General features: G+C 41.1%; 1 protein-coding gene across 8 annotated transcripts in view; it reads right to left on the bottom strand.

Moving 5' to 3' along the window:
- The window catches only part of TMEM168 (transmembrane protein 168), a 39,272-nt gene extending 25,231 nt beyond the window's left edge, over window positions 1–14,041 (bottom strand). The window contains exons 1-6 of one of the 8 annotated variants that reach the window (XM_083366685.1): window positions 13,989–14,041; window positions 12,178–12,302; window positions 10,173–10,266; window positions 4,045–5,304; window positions 1,836–1,978; window positions 662–936 (exon numbers count right to left, since the gene is read on the bottom strand). In XM_083366685.1, coding sequence (XP_083222811.1) covers window positions 662–936; window positions 1,836–1,978; window positions 4,045–5,181 — 1,555 coding nt within the window. In that variant the 5' untranslated portion in view covers window positions 5,182–5,304; window positions 10,173–10,266; window positions 12,178–12,302; window positions 13,989–14,041. Of the gene's footprint in view, window positions 1–661; window positions 937–1,835; window positions 1,979–2,873; window positions 5,960–10,172; window positions 10,267–12,177; window positions 12,425–13,988 lie in introns of those variants that run through there. The other 7 variants (XM_083366686.1, XM_083366687.1, XM_083366688.1 and 4 more) reach the window with 7 other exon arrangements.
- Window positions 14,042–16,385: the final 2,344 nt, after the last annotated feature.

Genomic DNA, 16,385 nt, shown 5'->3' with positions numbered 1-16,385 from the left:
GCAGGAGGAACGGAGACCTGCCGAGGTTTGGGGAGGTTTGGGGAGGCGCCCAAACCTCCCCAAAGGTCGGCAGGAGGAACGGAGACCTGCCGAGGTTTGGGGAGGTTTGGGGAGGCGCCCAAACCTCCCCAAAGGTCGGCAGGAGGAACGGAGACCTGCCGAGGTTTGGGGAGGTTTGGGGAGGCGCCCAAACCTCCCCAAACGTCGGCAGGTCTGCGCGGAGGAACGGAGACCTGCCGAGGTTTGGGGAGACGCCCAAACCTCCCCAAACGTCGGCAAGTCTCCGTTCCTCCGCGCCCTGCCTGCCTGCTTCTTTCCGCTGCGGAAAGAAGCAGGCAGGCAAGGCGCGGAGTTTGGGGAGGTGCGCGCGCACCTCCCCAAACCTCCCCAAACTTCGGCAGGTCTCGGACGGCGGTGGCTTGGGAGAGGTGCGGGCGATCCCGGAAGCACCAAAGCCTCGGCCGCGCACAAGTCCTCGGTAAGTTTTTTTTTGTTGACTGGAGTATAAGCCGAAGTGGAATTTTTCAGCCCAAAAAGTGGGCTGAAAAATTCGGCTTATACTCAAGTATATACGGTATGTTTTTTTTACTTATAAACGGCTGAGAGTCACTTAAACAGTGAGATGGGCAATATATAAATTTGATAAATATTTAATACTTACCTGCTAGTGCCCACTCCCCAGAGCTGTGAGAATGTCCACTGTAGTATAATATATAAGTATCATGCCTAGGTCCATCTGATGTCCGAAGTTCAAGAAATGACTTTAGTTTAGAATGTAATGTGTCAAATGAAAGTCCGCTTGTGGAATAATCACAGCCATAGGTCTCAATCATATGATACACAAAAAACCTTTGGATAGCATTAAGCATGCCTGTTGACCTCAAATTTAGCTCTTGCACATGCTCAGGTGGAAGCAATATTGGTTGGCCATCAGGACTGAAGGAAATAGAAGAAAAATTGAAAGCTGTAATGAATATAACTTATTATAAGTTGCTTTAGTGTCTAATGTATTATGAAATAATTCACCACTGTAATTGCATACACTTTAAAACAAGAATGTTCAATTATAAATGGCTTAAATTAGTAGCCTAAACCACTGAAGAGTTCTGTCTCATTGATAGCATATGCAACGGACACAGTTTTTAAACATAGTCCTACTTCTCAATGACATGCTAACTATGAATATCAATCTGCTTTCTGATATTTCTAAAGAGGCAGACCTTGGTAAAGATGAACATGCAAACATGTGAAATGGTTTTGCTCAGACATTAATAAACATTTCAAGAAAATCTAGCTGTAATCAGCAGAAATACATGAGCACCAATTATTCTATGACTTAGAATTCTAGAAGAATTTTTAGTTGACAGAAAATTCAAGGGGTTATTAGAATCTTTTCCGTATATCTAGGCTCATTCATCACTTCTCTCCAACCCATTCACCTCCCAAACAGATGAGATGCCACATGAAGCACTGACTGACAGTTACAAACTTTCCAGATCCAAAACTATTGTAGAAAGCAAGTAAATACCAAATTGGTGTGAGCAGATGTTTTCCAAAAAAAAGAAATAATAGTGATAGAACTTCATTTAGAATGATGTTTCTTTTATAAAAAATATGAATTAAACTTGCTGTTAGGAAGGATTTCATTCAGAACAAAAAGCAATTAACATCTGTTTTAAATCAACACATTACCATGGATTCCTTAAATATGACATATGCAACTTCTCAGATTAGGATAAGTAAAAGACAAAAATGCAAATCTAACAGATAAATTAGCATAATTAGATTACTGCAATACTATGTATTAAATAACATGTATTTGCATTAACACTTACCTGCAAAAACTGGTAGGGATCACAACTGCATAGCCAACACATGTGCCTCCCAAACAACTTCCTAGTTCATGAAACAACCCATGAGCCATAGATTCAAGGGATAAGACAATTAAAAAAACACTCATGAAGATTCCATTGGATTTCTACAATAAATGAATTTGTTGTAAGAATTGAATGCATATGATTACAGTTTATCAGTTTGCAAAGGTGAATGAAAATACAGAACATTTAAAATCACAATATTTTAAACATGATTCAAATGCAATATACTGTAATCTTAACAATGCTAATTCTGAATTTGATCCTAACCTCACCTCCTAAAGTGTTCAATAGTATGCACTACAATGTTAACAAAAATATAGCTGTACATGTTTATTAAATACAGTATATGTACAGACTCAGCCAAATATTTACATAAGCCCTATATTTTATATTTCTGATTTTTAAAAGTAATATTTCTTACATAAATATGCATTTTCATGAAATAATAATTTAAGTTAATTAATGAACAATTCCAGTGGAAAAAGTGGAAAGAAGCATACACTCTTTTTTTTCTTGTCACCCAGCTGAGTTAACTGACGCTTGTTCTGTTTCTTGATGGAACTGCAATACATTTATATAACAATTCTCCCTAGCTTAAAACTATTAGTGCCAGCCTCACCTGTCTTAGCCCTTATAAATATAATGAAGTAATGCTAAAAATAAGGAAATTAATAGAAACCATGGTTAGATGGTTTTAATTACGATTTAGTGACTAAAAGCGAATTGAGGGGGGGCAGGTTATGATGAAAAGAACAGAGAAACCTAAATTAGAGAAAGAATTAACTATCAAGCTTGCTCTGAAGACAACTTGGTTTACAGATCTTCTATCTTTCAAGGAGAAACTAAAATTAGTATAACTTCAACTATCCCAGTTAGACAAACTGATAGAACTAAAAGGTATTTCCTGTCTTGTTAGAGGAAAATAAAGGAGGTAAGACAAGAACAGTGACATTCACAGGTGGTATGTAAAAACAAACAGAAATGAAAATAACTTACTTTAAAAAAAAGACAGACTTTGGTCATATCTTGTGACAAAGGATCATTCTGTAATTAAGCATGGAGATTTTGTAGCAATAGCTCTTCAGAGAGGAATAACATACCCCTCTACTACCACTTCCAACAATGCTGTTGTTAAATGTTTCTTTCTCTCTCAAAACTGATTAGGAAAATCCAATATTTGAGGGGCTGCCACAAACAAGAGGGGGTCAACCTGTCTTCCAAAGCACCAGAAGACAAGACAAGAAGCAATGGATGGAAACTGAACAAAGAGAGAAGCAACCTAGAACTAAGGAGAAATTTCCTGATAGTAAGAACAATCAACCAGTGGAACAGCTTGCCTTCAGAAATTGTGGGTGCTCCAACACTAGAGGCTTTTAAGAATGGATTGGACAACCATTTGTCTAAAATGGTACAGGGTCTCCTGCTTAAGTAGGGGGTTGGACCAGAAGACCTCCAAGGTCCCTTCCAACTCTGTTATTCAGTATTTTGTAAAAGAACTTGTAAGGTAAATCATAATGTGAATATACCATGAAAGCTCAATATATGAACTCCATGTTCTTTACTTTTAGGGCAGCAACTAATGATGCCAGTGAATAAAAGGCACATGGAAAATGAAACAGACTTATTTACATCTTAAATAACTCATCTCAATCCTTATTGCAGGCATGAACTAGCACCAAATATAATAATTAATGTACATCTACAAATGTAGCTGAACAAATTAAAATAAATGGGTGTAAATATAAAAATTTTAAATCTATCCCCTGAACATCCCTTTCCATCAGCTGAAAAGTTTCAGCACTTTTATATGTCACCAAATCTGTTGCTTGCCCATCAGTCAAATGATGAGATGCAGCCCTCACAATAAAAAGGGTTGTCCTTTTTTTAGCCCAATGAAAATTTTAGATCTTGTGAAGAAAAACAGGAGAAAGGAGTATTTAGCATGTTTACCAACTTGAGTTACCTATAAAGTAATAAAGGTGAGATAAAAATCAAATAGATAAAATAAACAGGGTATGGTGGTCCATTTCAAGGCATAATACTATATCCTGCTTTTATTTTTTGTCAAAAGCCTTAACGATAATTGTTTTATATTGTTTTCTCTCTCTTTTGCTACACATATTTTAAAAAAAGTTTGACAGAGGATTGTAAAAACATTAAAACCTACCTGCCAACATACTGTACCCAAAACTGCTGTTGCAAGGAGGCTGAAAAAGACAAGTTGCTCTGAAATTAAACAAAAATGGCGCATTCCTTTAGATGCCATTACTCTGTCGAGGCTATTGTTCTCTGCTCTGTGTGTGTAATATATTTTGTGACAGTCATTAAGTTTTGTATGAAATCCCCAGAGAGTTATAAGAAAAATGATGTGACAGATGATCCAGAAAATGCCAAAAATGGAAAATCCTGGTATTACAAAGTACCAGAGATCCAAATCACCTAGTTTAAGTGCTGAGAGGATGAAATAAATCAGTTCAATAAGTCCAACAAAAATGACTGAGAATCTTCGGCAAATTCGACCACGATATAAATAAGGTTTCCAACGTTCTGTAACTGAAAGTCCGCTGAAGTAAACATCAAGAAGGGGATCAACTATTAGGCAACTAAAAAAATATCCCAAGGGAAATGGATTTGTTGGTATATGCAAGGATGGAAAAAATAACAAAGAGGCAAGGACTCCAAAAATTACTAAATTTGGAATTGCCAAAAATGATTTCATCCTCAAATCAATAATCAGCATTGCTAAAGCCACAATCAGTAGAATAATACTCATAGATTTCTCCACCAGCATAGTTGTACTGGCAATTGCAAATCCAACCAGCTCAAGTACTTCCACTGTTGTTAGTAAAATGGGCTGATGATGAACACAGCCACATATTCTCTGCACCAAAGCATATAATATTCTTATAATTATGGAGGAAAGAAGTAAATATTTTGTTGCTTCTTCCTTTACATCATTTTTAAAAGAATTATTATCCAGGAAACAAAGAAGGCCAAGTAAAAATCCAAACCAAAGATTAGAGAGACTTAAACTTGCTGCTTCCATTGAAAAATAGTAATAAAGTATACTTGCAATTCCAAGAACAAATAATCCAAGGATAAAAATTATAAGTATTAGTGCATCTGCAGTTTTTTCCCACCTGACATAAAGACCCATACATATCGCCGCTAACAAATTCATTCTCGCCAAATAGCCGAGGTAGCGGACAGAGGAATGCATGTTCACTTCGCGATTTGCTTCTTCCAAACTTGTCATTGCTGCATACAGACAATGGCTAACACAGTAACGCAATGATCTACACATGTAAGCAGACTGGTAGGGATTATACCCACTTTACAGAATATGTTTGAATTTCATCCAAGAAATATGATGTAAAACAGTCTTGCAGTATTGTTTCATTTATAATTATCAGTCACTACTGAAGGTCTGAAAAACAAACATAACTTCACATTAATAATATATTGTATCACATAAACAAATCCATTAAGTCTGCATCCTTGCATACTGTTTTTCAATAAGAGATAATTGTAGGCAACGCAGTATTAAAATCTTAATATAGTAATATATGAATCCAAAAGGGGAATTTATTTTATATGTTGACTCTGCAAAGTAGACATGATTCATTAGTCAACTTTTATTTCTTACTGAAGAAAAGAGGCAGTGTTGTTGAACTAGAAGCAGGCAAAGCTAGGTCCTTGTCTTTCCTGGACATTTGGAGATTCCATTCATTTCTACTATTTTTCTCCCTCATATTTTGATTTTGCCATTTCTCTCATTATTTTGGTTTTGCTATTCTTTTAAAAACTCTTCCATATATGAAATGGGAAAGTTGCCATACATTTCCCAAACCTAGTCTTATTTCCACTCAAGAAAATGTGTGGGATATTTATTTATATACCGTATTTAAAGTATTTATATGACCACCCAACTTGCAAAAGTGTAAAGTCAAGCAGCACAGAAAAATAAAAACCTCTGTATTTGTAACTCCATATGTATGAGAAATGATTAGTAGGTATACTGATAGCAAATTAATTCATTTTACAAAATACAAGATGCAAATATGCATCATACAGTAGCTCATCAGCATAATTTTATACCATCCAGGCCCCTTGATTAGAGCCAAAAATGTAGGGTAAATTTTTAAAATTGTTTTTGCGATATTTGGAAGGAATTTGTGGAGCAATTTTGGGTGCCTTATACCTTGTAGTAATATTGCATGAAGGTTTTCAAAGGTAAACTGGCCTTTAAGTCCTGTTCTGTACATCCATCTTATACCTTAAAAATCAACTCTGGAAACTACCTGTCCCGACTTCTGTAAATTGCACATGCCTGTTATGCCAAATTAATTTTTATATATCAATCAATCAATCAATCAATCAATCAATCAATCAATTTATTATAGCCAAAGGCCAATAAAACAAAACTAAACAGAACTATCACAAGAGGACATAGCAGTAAATTACAATTAATGGTGTAATCAATGGGTGACCAAGGTCTGCTAGTTTTACTAGCTATCAAAAACTAGCTAGCTTCAGAAAAACTGAATCATACTGACCTGACAATAAAAATACATTTGAGTATAGTCTAAAACTGGATAAAACATGTAATAAAATTAATTATAAAAGATTATTAAAAAAGATCTAAAATGATTGTTTCTGGCAAATCCCCAATGTTGCTGCACAGAATCTAGCCACCTGCGCCGTGATCACTGCCTGCTCATCCTTAAGCAGCCACTGGAGATAAACTTTCCGAATGACCAGGATACCTCTTAATTATGGGGAGGATATAGTTTTTCTGAATGGCTCTGCAGAAGGAACACCAAAGGAGTATGTGTCCAATGGTCTTTACCTCTCCTGAGCCACAGGAGCAGAGTTTTTCAGACAGTGGTGTCTTTTTATACTTGCCGTACAGGACGCCCAATGGAAACACTTGGCACCGTGCAAGCGAGAATGCTTTCCGGTGGTTTACTGACTCCAACTGACTAAGATACCTGGCAGATGTAACCACGTATCTAATAGAGTCTGGAGCCAGAAACAGTGGAGCTATACCTAAGTCGGCTTGCCTCTTGATGTCCTCTACCCTATGACGCAAGGTTTGTTTTGCTTGGTCGTAGTCCAATTTGAGAATTGAGCTTGACAAAAAGCCTAGTTTGGCAAGGTTGGACTCAACTGCCTTGATCCATGAAGAGAATTTATTTTGGAGAATTAATGGAGCAAGGCCTTGCGGAAAGCAATTAAGCCTTAGCCAGATGTTTAAGAAAGCTATACAGATTCTTGCTTTGACTTTATCAATCCTGTCTCCAGACGCAAAAGTGCATTTGGGACACAGTGCGGCATCTGGAGAATTGTTCTGATAAATTTGGATTGAACTCTTTCCAGTGGTGTAAAACACAAAGCTGAGGTTCCGAGCAAGGTCCCGTAGAGAAGCTGTGCTAGTGACTTGGCCAGAAAGAGCTTAATTGCAGCTGGAGCATAGTGTCCTCCCTTTGTGTGGAAAAAAATTAAGAATGGCATTTGCTGATCGTTGGCCAGAGGCAGCCGCGTATTCTTCATGGGCTTTTTGTGAGCCAGTGGCATGGATGACCACCCCTAGGTACTTAAAGGTACTTAAACCTGCTTTATTTTGTGGCTATTTAAATACCGTATTTTCCAGCGTATAAGACGACTTTTTAGCCCATGAAAATCGTCTCAAAAGTTGGGGGGTCGTCTTATACGCCGGAAAATATTATTCACCTCTCTGATCTGCGGTCCCGGCAACGCGCTCCGAAGCCGCCTCCCAGCCAGCATGTCGCCGCCAAACTTCCCAGCCCACACCACGTCTAGACACTGCAGCCCAGATGGGTCCGGTCCCGGTCAAGGATGACGCGGAGCCCACTGGCACCGGGCGAAACCCGGCAGAGTTGTCCTGCGCGCGCGCTGGCCAGCTGCCAGGCGTCGGTGTGTCAATCACTCATCGGATCGGGGGAGGGGACGGAACGGCATGGAGCTGAGCTGCCGTTGTCGCCGTCGCCAGCGGGGTTCGGACGGGAGGGAGAAGCCGCCTCTTCGCAAGCCTCCCCTGCCTCCGAGCCAGGCCGGCGATCGCTGGAGGGACAGACGCGGCGTTGGACGGTCGGAAGAAGCAGCCGACACACGGAAGGCAGGCTCACGATGAGTCGAGGTGGGCCTGCGTCTGTGGCGTGCAGGGATGGCGGGGGTGGCTCCTGTAGCGACGGAGGCACGTCCATGGGGAGACGGGTGAGGCCCCTGCGGCGTGCTGCGAAGAGGGGACCCGCTGAATGTCGCGCCCATAGGCCGTGACAGACAGTAGGAAGGGAGCACCTTTGCTCCTACCGAGGCACCACCTGACCTGCGCCGACCGGAAGAATCGCTTGCCTGGTCACGGAGTGCGGAACAGCGGTACTTGGCGCCCCTCTTGCCCGCAGATCATGCAGCAGCCCTCGCCAGCCGGCCTCGGCATGGCCGCCCCAAGCCCAGCTCTCTAGCGCGTCTTCCGGGCCCACCTGGCCAACCATCTCCTGGGCGGGGCTTGGCTCCAGACGCGGCGGCTGCTCCGTCTGCAAATGCTATCTCAAAGCCAAAATGCGCTTGGCCGTGCAGGCTGCCGAAAGGCGGGGACTCAGAGTTCCCGTGGAGGTTGCAGCTTCTGGCGTGCTGTTTGCAGAGTCTGGCCTGGAAGAGTGCGTGGCTTTGCACCATTTGCATCAGACGGGGCTGAATCTGAATCGGGCTTGTGTCGGACACTTGGCAACTGGCATGTAAGTATTTTCCGGCGTATAAGACGAAAAACCTTAAAAATCTTCTCAAAAGTCAGGGGTCGTCTTATACACCGGGTCGTCTTATACGCCGGAAAATACGGTACCATGAGTACCATTTTGGCCTTTTTGCAAAAGCCATAACCTTTGTTTTCTCATAATTTATGTCCAGTTTATTATATTTACAATACTGGACAAGGGCTTGCAAGGCTCTTTTAAGACCAATTGGAATCCTGGAGAGAATCACAGCGTCATCTGCATAGAGCAGCAGAGCAGTGCTTCAGTCACCTATTTTTTGGGGGTGGTAATTTGGATTATTTAGCCATTTTACCTTATCATTTATGTAAAAATTGAAGAGCAAGGGGGCCAAAATGCACCCCTATTTAACCCCCTTTTCAGTTTCAACTGACCTCGAGAGACCCTTGCATATTACACCTCACCTTGAGGGATGTTTTAGTATGTAAAGCACGTAACAGATGGAGGAGTCTGTGATCAATTGAGGCAGCTTCCAGCTTCTCCCATAGCTTAGTCCTTGTAACCATGACAAAAGGTGCCTTAAGATCCATAAAGGCAGTGTATAATGATACAGGTCTATCTGATGCATATTTTTCAATCAAATGATGAACTAAGCAGTGATCTATGGTGCCTCTCCCCTCTCTAAACCCGGCTTATTCTTCGGCAATCAGGTTCTCAAGATCCAGCCACTTGTTTATCTCGAAGGTGTTTGGCATAGTTTGCTGATTATATTTAGCAGACTTATTGGTCTGTAGTTGGCAGGGTTGTCTCTCTTTCCCTTTTTATAAATTGGGACCACAATTGCCAACCCCCAATCCTCTGGGACATGGCCGGTGGAGTCAATATAAGTGAATAGCGCTGCCAGGATGGGTATCCATCACTCCATATTATTCTTTAGTAATTCAGCCAAAATGAAGTCAGCTCCTGGAGCCTTCCCGATCCTGAGTTGGCTAATGAGGAATTTAATTTCAGACTATGAAGCTGGAGACCACTCAGGTAAATCCTTCATTATAGACCTTGTACTCTTGCTGGAGGGGGTCTTCATACATTCTCTGAAAATGAAGTTCCCAGGTTATAGAAGATATATGACAATCTAATGGGATATAGACTCTTTCAGTGGCAAGCTATTAGACGCCAAAATAAGGAGTTCTTTTGCTTTGCTGCCACGATGAGCTGTTCCCAGGAAGACCTTGTGTCTTCTCTCTTCTTGAATGCAATCAATTGCTTGAATTGTTTTTTAAGTGTAAGTAACTGTTTAAGAATTGCTTTATTGCCATATCCAGTCTTGCTTTTGTACTCCTTGTATGCCAAGTTAAGGGCTTTCTTGGCTTCTACGCAATCCTTATCAAACCATGGCTTGGAGGTAGTACAGGACCTCTTAACTGAGAAATTTCAGTCATGTGCTAATGGTTGTAGCTCATAAACTAAACTTTTATATAGTTCTAATAAATCTTGAGTCGGGTTGGCTGATGTAGAGGCTGCACGACTTTTTTTGAAAATTATCCTCTGTTAGGGCTCTCCTTACCTTCTGATCAAGTTGCTGGGTCCATTTGACCTGACATCTTGTTAGGCCAGCTGTAGAGATTGCAGGGATAAAATGGTCCTTGGAGGGTATCTGCCTGATAAAGGGATTCATGTATATACACAGAGGAAGATGATTACTTTATAGGTAAGGCAGGACTTCAAAATTTTCTATATAATGTACTAAGTCCATAGAAGTTAAGATGTAGTCAATGGTGCTAGTTTTGGACCCTGCCATGCATGTAAACTCGCAACGATAAGTCACCAGGCCATGAGCCGTTAGATATGAAGTTAAATTCATTTGCCAAGTTGGCAAGACAGAGGCCAGTATAGTTAGCTCTAATGTCTTTAGAAAGTTGTATGAGGGGGGGCGTTGGTTTGTACAGAGACCTCCGGTGATGGGTATTGATTATGTTTCATAAATAATGTATAATCATCTGGTCCCAATCTGGCATTAAAGTCTTCTCGTAGTAGGACTCTGGCATTTGGGTGTTCCATTAGATGTTTATTAATGTAGTGTTCCAACTCCAGCCATACAGCAGTGGTTTCAGCTTTTTTAGTGAAGGAGGGAGATAAACATTATCAGTAGCAGGACTGAGCCCCACTTGAGGAGAAGGGCCATAGCTGAATGGTTTAAAGGGGTAATAAGTGTGAACTCTGCTTGCAAGTTGGTAGAAATAAATATACCCAGCCCTCCTTTCAGTCTCCCAGGGCCTCTGCCTGGCCTTGCTTACAGCTTATATGAATAATAGCCATTAAGCAGGAGATCATTAATAGTCCAAGTCTCTTGCACCAATATAATATCCTTACTTTTCAGAGTATCAGAGTGATTAAAGCCTCTGAAATGATACCACCTGGCTACATTTCATGACATGATGTTTAAAGTGTTTTTCTTGCATTGGCCTTCATATAGTCAGTTCAAGTTCTCCATAGGGGCACTTGTTGGAAGATAGTTATAATAATTGTTATTTGATGCATTATATTGAGTAGTTATTGTCAATGCTTCTTTTAAATCATCCAGTCTGTGTAATTAGCGAGCTCAGGTTCTGGCAATATATTATCAACATTTCTTCTGGCACACCCTCAGCAGAATCAATTACTGTGGGTACTCTGTTTGTGGATCACTTCTCTTATTTTCTCAAGGTTGATTCAGCTGCCCATGCTTCAAACGTATCAGTATGAGGTCTGTTGCCGCTTGGATTTAAAGCAATAGTTCCCTCATGGAGAGACTGAACTAGGAGTGGGTGCAGGTTCCCTGAGTGGAAGACACATATTGGAAATACTGAAAAATGCTCAGGAAGTGCTTCATTCTAAAAAGCATTGAGGGAATTATGGACTGCTTGAAGGATAACAAAAGCTGCATACATTGCCTTCTTGCTGGCAGCCACTCTGCATGTAATAAATCAATCTGAGTATACTCGCAGTGGAGCAGCTGGCTCACAGACTGCCTAACAGCTTTTCTATCACTCCAACATCCTCTATTCCTTCTGTTGTTGTAGATTTGCAAGGTAACCTGGTTGGTCTGTAAACTGAGGTTATAATGGTCACCTCTAGAACTATCTAATTGAGTGTTGTTTTCTTTGTGGATATTCTTTCCTCTCATTTATAGAAGGGAGAGAGGGGCCTATTTTAGTTTCCATTTCTGCATTAGCCATCCCATGTCTATCATTATGTGTTCTCCTGGGTCCTTCTGCAATGTTTGTTTGACTGCTGATAAACTTTGTAAAAGACTCTTTCAAGCAGTCAACCTTATTTGTGACAATTGATAATAAAAGTTCGTAGATTGAATTTACAGATTGAACTGTGAGCAAACATTGTCTGGAAAGATCTGTTTCATTCTCCCTTACTGTTTGGTACTATCCCATCCTGTGCAGGAAAAGTGGGTGCTGAATTCCAGGAAGGGGAGCTATTTTCTGTGAGAGAAACAGAAAGTTCTATATATGCTGTTTGCTTTCAAGTTCAGTTTGTAAATCCCATTCCAATGAGTCACATACAGATGAGTTACTTACTGAAGTAGACTGTCTATTTGCAGTGAAATCTTCCATTTTCTGCTGCTTCAGTGGCTTGGAAGAACTCTGTACTGCTGAGTGAACACGCTGTCTCTTTTCCTTTTCCCCATTCTTGGTAATCCTGGCTTGTAGAGTTGTTAAAATGTACATAAAACAATGGAAGCCTCTCCAGTATGTATCCTTTATAAAGTCTTTGACTATTATAAAAAGTCAACCAAGGGTTAAAACAGATTTTAAAATAGGTTAAAAATAGGTTAAAAATGGGTAGGTTAAAATGCAGTGTTAAAAGTGGTTAAAAAGTTAAAATAAAAATAAAAGAAAATTTTTACTTTTGGAGTAGCTCTTTACAGCCTTTGCTGCCTGTCCACCATCTTGGCTCCTCTCTCCCCAATTTTAATATATAATTAGTTAATTTACTGCCCTGGGCTTGTGCTTTTTAGAACATGGCTATATACAGTACAAGTATGGCAGATGCTCATGTTTATTGGGGAGGTGGGGGTGTCACCAGATTTCATTTTAGTTGGTATTGGCATCTACAGATTGGCAGGATAAGAAATCTGAAGCATGAACATAGGAGTTTTTTTTTCCTAAGAAGGAAGAAAACTTTTGAGTAAATGCAATTTTACTCAATTGAATTTTCTACTATTTTTCAGTTTTGTTTTAATTTTGTATAGGCTAGAAAAAGGGAATTGATAGATTTATTGGAGAACATCTAAATCCATTGTAAAATTATTACCTAGAGTTTCAAATGAAGATGTTATTATTTTCTTAATTTTCCAGCATAAACAGGTAGCTCCTTATTCAAATCATTAAAGAATAAAGCATAGTTTAACTGTCAACTACCTAAAACATGTGTGCAAAATTACAGATAATCGTCATCCTCAAAATATTAGAAATATACTAATCTTACATTTATCTTGAATTTATTTTAAGTTTAAGCTAATCTGGAAAAAACTGTCGATTTGACTAGTTTGAAATTTCTTAAATAATCTACCAGTACTGATCAAACTGCTAAACTGGAATATGAAAAATGCTCATTCCTACGCAAAAATATAGCCATACACTTTGGTTTATTAGGAAGAGAAGTGAACTCAATAATATTTTACTTTCAAAACTCGACAGACTGCTGTTGCTGCTCCTTTGTCCCAGCAGCCCTAAATGATAGTAAAAATTCGTTTAAGAAACTAACCTAATTATTTCTACACACAAATGATCCAGCAATTCACGTTAAAGCCTTGGGCGTTTTAGACATATCAGTTTCATCCCACTTTGAACATGCAGCGCGAGATATTCAGGAGAACGACCAAACGTGTTTCCTATTTAATGCTATAGGAGGAAAACTTCGATTTCCTAACGAAGTAAGAGAGCTTGTGAAACGGGGTTACGGCAGCATGGGATCTACAGGGTGGCGGGTGGGCAGGACACGTATCTTAACGGCTCACAGGCAACCCGGGTTCATCGCTCGACAGCAGAGCGACCATTTGTTACTGGTAAACAGTCTGGCAACGTTGGAAAAAAGGCCGTCGATTTGCCCTCTCAGCCTCCTGTCTCATCTAGCGGGCACGCAACCGCTAGATGAGACAGGAGGCTGAGAGGGGAAATCGACGGCCTTTTTCCAACGTCCGGTGGGGCAATCACCACCACTAACCCTAACCCCCCCCCCAATCATATACAAGGCACATTCCAACTATGGTAGCCGGAAGAGGCAGTGGTTGAACACCCTCAGCAGCCTCCGCGTCCGCCTCTGTCCTAATCGAAGATTAAATTGTGGCGCCCGCGTGATTAATATCCCGGGTTCCCTCGAAACTCACCATCCGCCACTTCCTCCCAAAACTTCCCCTCCCGCCGCCATTTTAGCGCTTCCTCCACAGTGTTCCAGGTGGGTACGGAAAGAGCGAAGGTTCAAATCGCGCGACGCTCTTCCCCCCTGAGCGCGTGGTAGCGCTCTTTATCCAGAGCTGGAGGGCTGAGCGGAAAGGCGGAAACAGTAACAGTAGCATGAAAGCGTAGTGCTTTAAGGGGAGTTTTTTCCCTCCGAGACTTACGAGCCGATAGCGATGCAAAGAGAAACTCCTTATTCTTCCAAAGCGGGATATTTGAATCCCCTTTCAATCATGATGCCTTTTGTTGCAAGTGGCATCGCATGGTATCTTGTTTGCGCTTAGCCTGTGTACTTATCCAGGATTTATGGGATAAATCGGTGAGGAGGCGAAGTTCCTCTAAGGCCTTCAAACGAAACCAAGTAAATTAGCACAGTGTTTCTCAACTTTGACAACTTTAAGATGTGTGGACTTCAACTCCCAGAATTCCCAAGCGTGGGAATTCTGGGAGTTGAAGTCCACATCTTAAAATTGCAAAGGTTCAGAAAATTAATTCATGCTAGAATGGACTCAATAGCTACGGTATTGGGGTTTTTGCTTAAGGCTCTTTTTATTATTCCCCAACACAAGATGATGGATAAAATAAATTGCCTTGAATACCCAACCACAGAGCTCTTGTGGAAGGAATAGAGATGCTTTACAAAGCTTTTAACTATAATCTGGAGTCTATGCATGGCAGAGCTGCCTACCATGATTGCCTACTTAATGCATTGACCCCTGGCTTGAAACCCAGATGGGATCACATTTATTTGATGCTTTAATGATATGAGATTACTAGGTGTGTAGTTCACAATACAACACATATTTCAAAAGTAGGTAATAAGTAAATAAAAGGCCCTTTTGATTTAGAGGTTAAGGTACTGGGTTAGAAAGCAAGAGTCAGTAAGATGAAGTCCTGCCTTGGCCATGAAAGCCACCTGGGTGAACTTGGTCTAGTCACTTTAAATTCTACTCACCTCACATGGTTGTTGTGGAGAAAAATAGGAGGGAGATGTGTTGGATATGCTTACTGTCTTGAGTTATATATAAAAATAAAGGTGGGATATAAAATAAATATATGATTTTAGCCCATCTTTGTAGTCACTGAGGGGCTTAGCATGATCCAAAGGAGCTTTTAACATTATCCCTTGCACAGAGGGCCCTTTCTACTTGCAGTTTAAATCTATACCGGTATGTTCCAGAAACCTCCATGTTACACTTTGACCATATATGACATTAATTTCCAGCTCAGAATTTAACAAAACTGGTTATCCTAGTGTACCTTACTGTAAACAGTTTTCTTAAACTGACTCTGAGCCAGCAACAAAGGAAATAAAACAAATACTATTGTAGAAAGAAAAATCTTCATCAGGATCTATCTGGTCCAAGCTGGGAATAATCAAAATGGAGACCGCTTTAAAAAGAAGGTTGTATTTTATTGAAGAGGAGAGCCAGACAGAAACATGACTTTGGGAAAGCTGACCACACGTAGCAGGGAGTGGTGGGTTTTTATACCTTCTGGGGCTCAGACTTCAACTCAACCCCGACAAGACTGAGTGGCTATGCATACCAGCATCTCGGGATAGTCAGAATATTCCACTTCTTTCTATGGGGGGTGAGTTTTTACCCCCCGTAGATAGGGCTCGCAACTTGGGAGTCCTCCTAGATTCATGGCTCACTATGGAAGATCATATAGTGGCTGTGACTAGGGGGGCTTTCGCCCAGGTTCGCCTGGTGCGCCAGTTGCGGCCCTATCTAGACCGGGATGCCCTGTGTACAGTCACTCATGCGCTCGTGACCTCTCGTCTGGACTACTGCAACGCTCTCTACATGGGGCTTCCCTTGAAGACCACTTGGAGGCTCCAGCTGGTACAGAATGCATCCGCGAGAGTTGTCTTGGGAGTCTCCCGGTACTCCCATGTTACACCTTTGCTCCGCGAGCTGCATTGGCTGCCAGTTGTCTTCCGGGTGAGGTTCAAGGTTTTGGTAATGGTTTTTAAAGCCCTACATGGCATGGGTCTGGAGTACCTCGGGGACCACCTGCTGCCGGCATCAACTTCCCTCTGCCCTGTGCGTTCCCACAGAGAGGGCCTCCTCAGGGTGCCACTGGTCAGAGAATGTCGGCTGGTGGCCCCCAGGGGGAGGGCCTTCTCTGTGGGCGCCCCGGCTTTATGGAATCAGCTGCCGGTTGAGCTCCGGATGGCACCTGACATTCGCTCCTTCCGACACGACTTGAAGACCTACCTGTTTGAACAGGCCGGCCTGGCCTGATGGGGGATGCGTTGGGGTTTTTATTGGGGATTTTTTACATTTTTCTACTGTTTTTAGTTTGGGCTCATGTTTAATTCT

This window comes from Vipera ursinii, assembly GCF_947247035.1.
Source record: "Vipera ursinii genome assembly, chromosome: 6".
Lineage (NCBI taxonomy): Eukaryota > Metazoa > Chordata > Lepidosauria > Squamata > Viperidae > Vipera > Vipera ursinii.
This window is presented reverse-complemented; position numbering and strand designations above follow the sequence as displayed.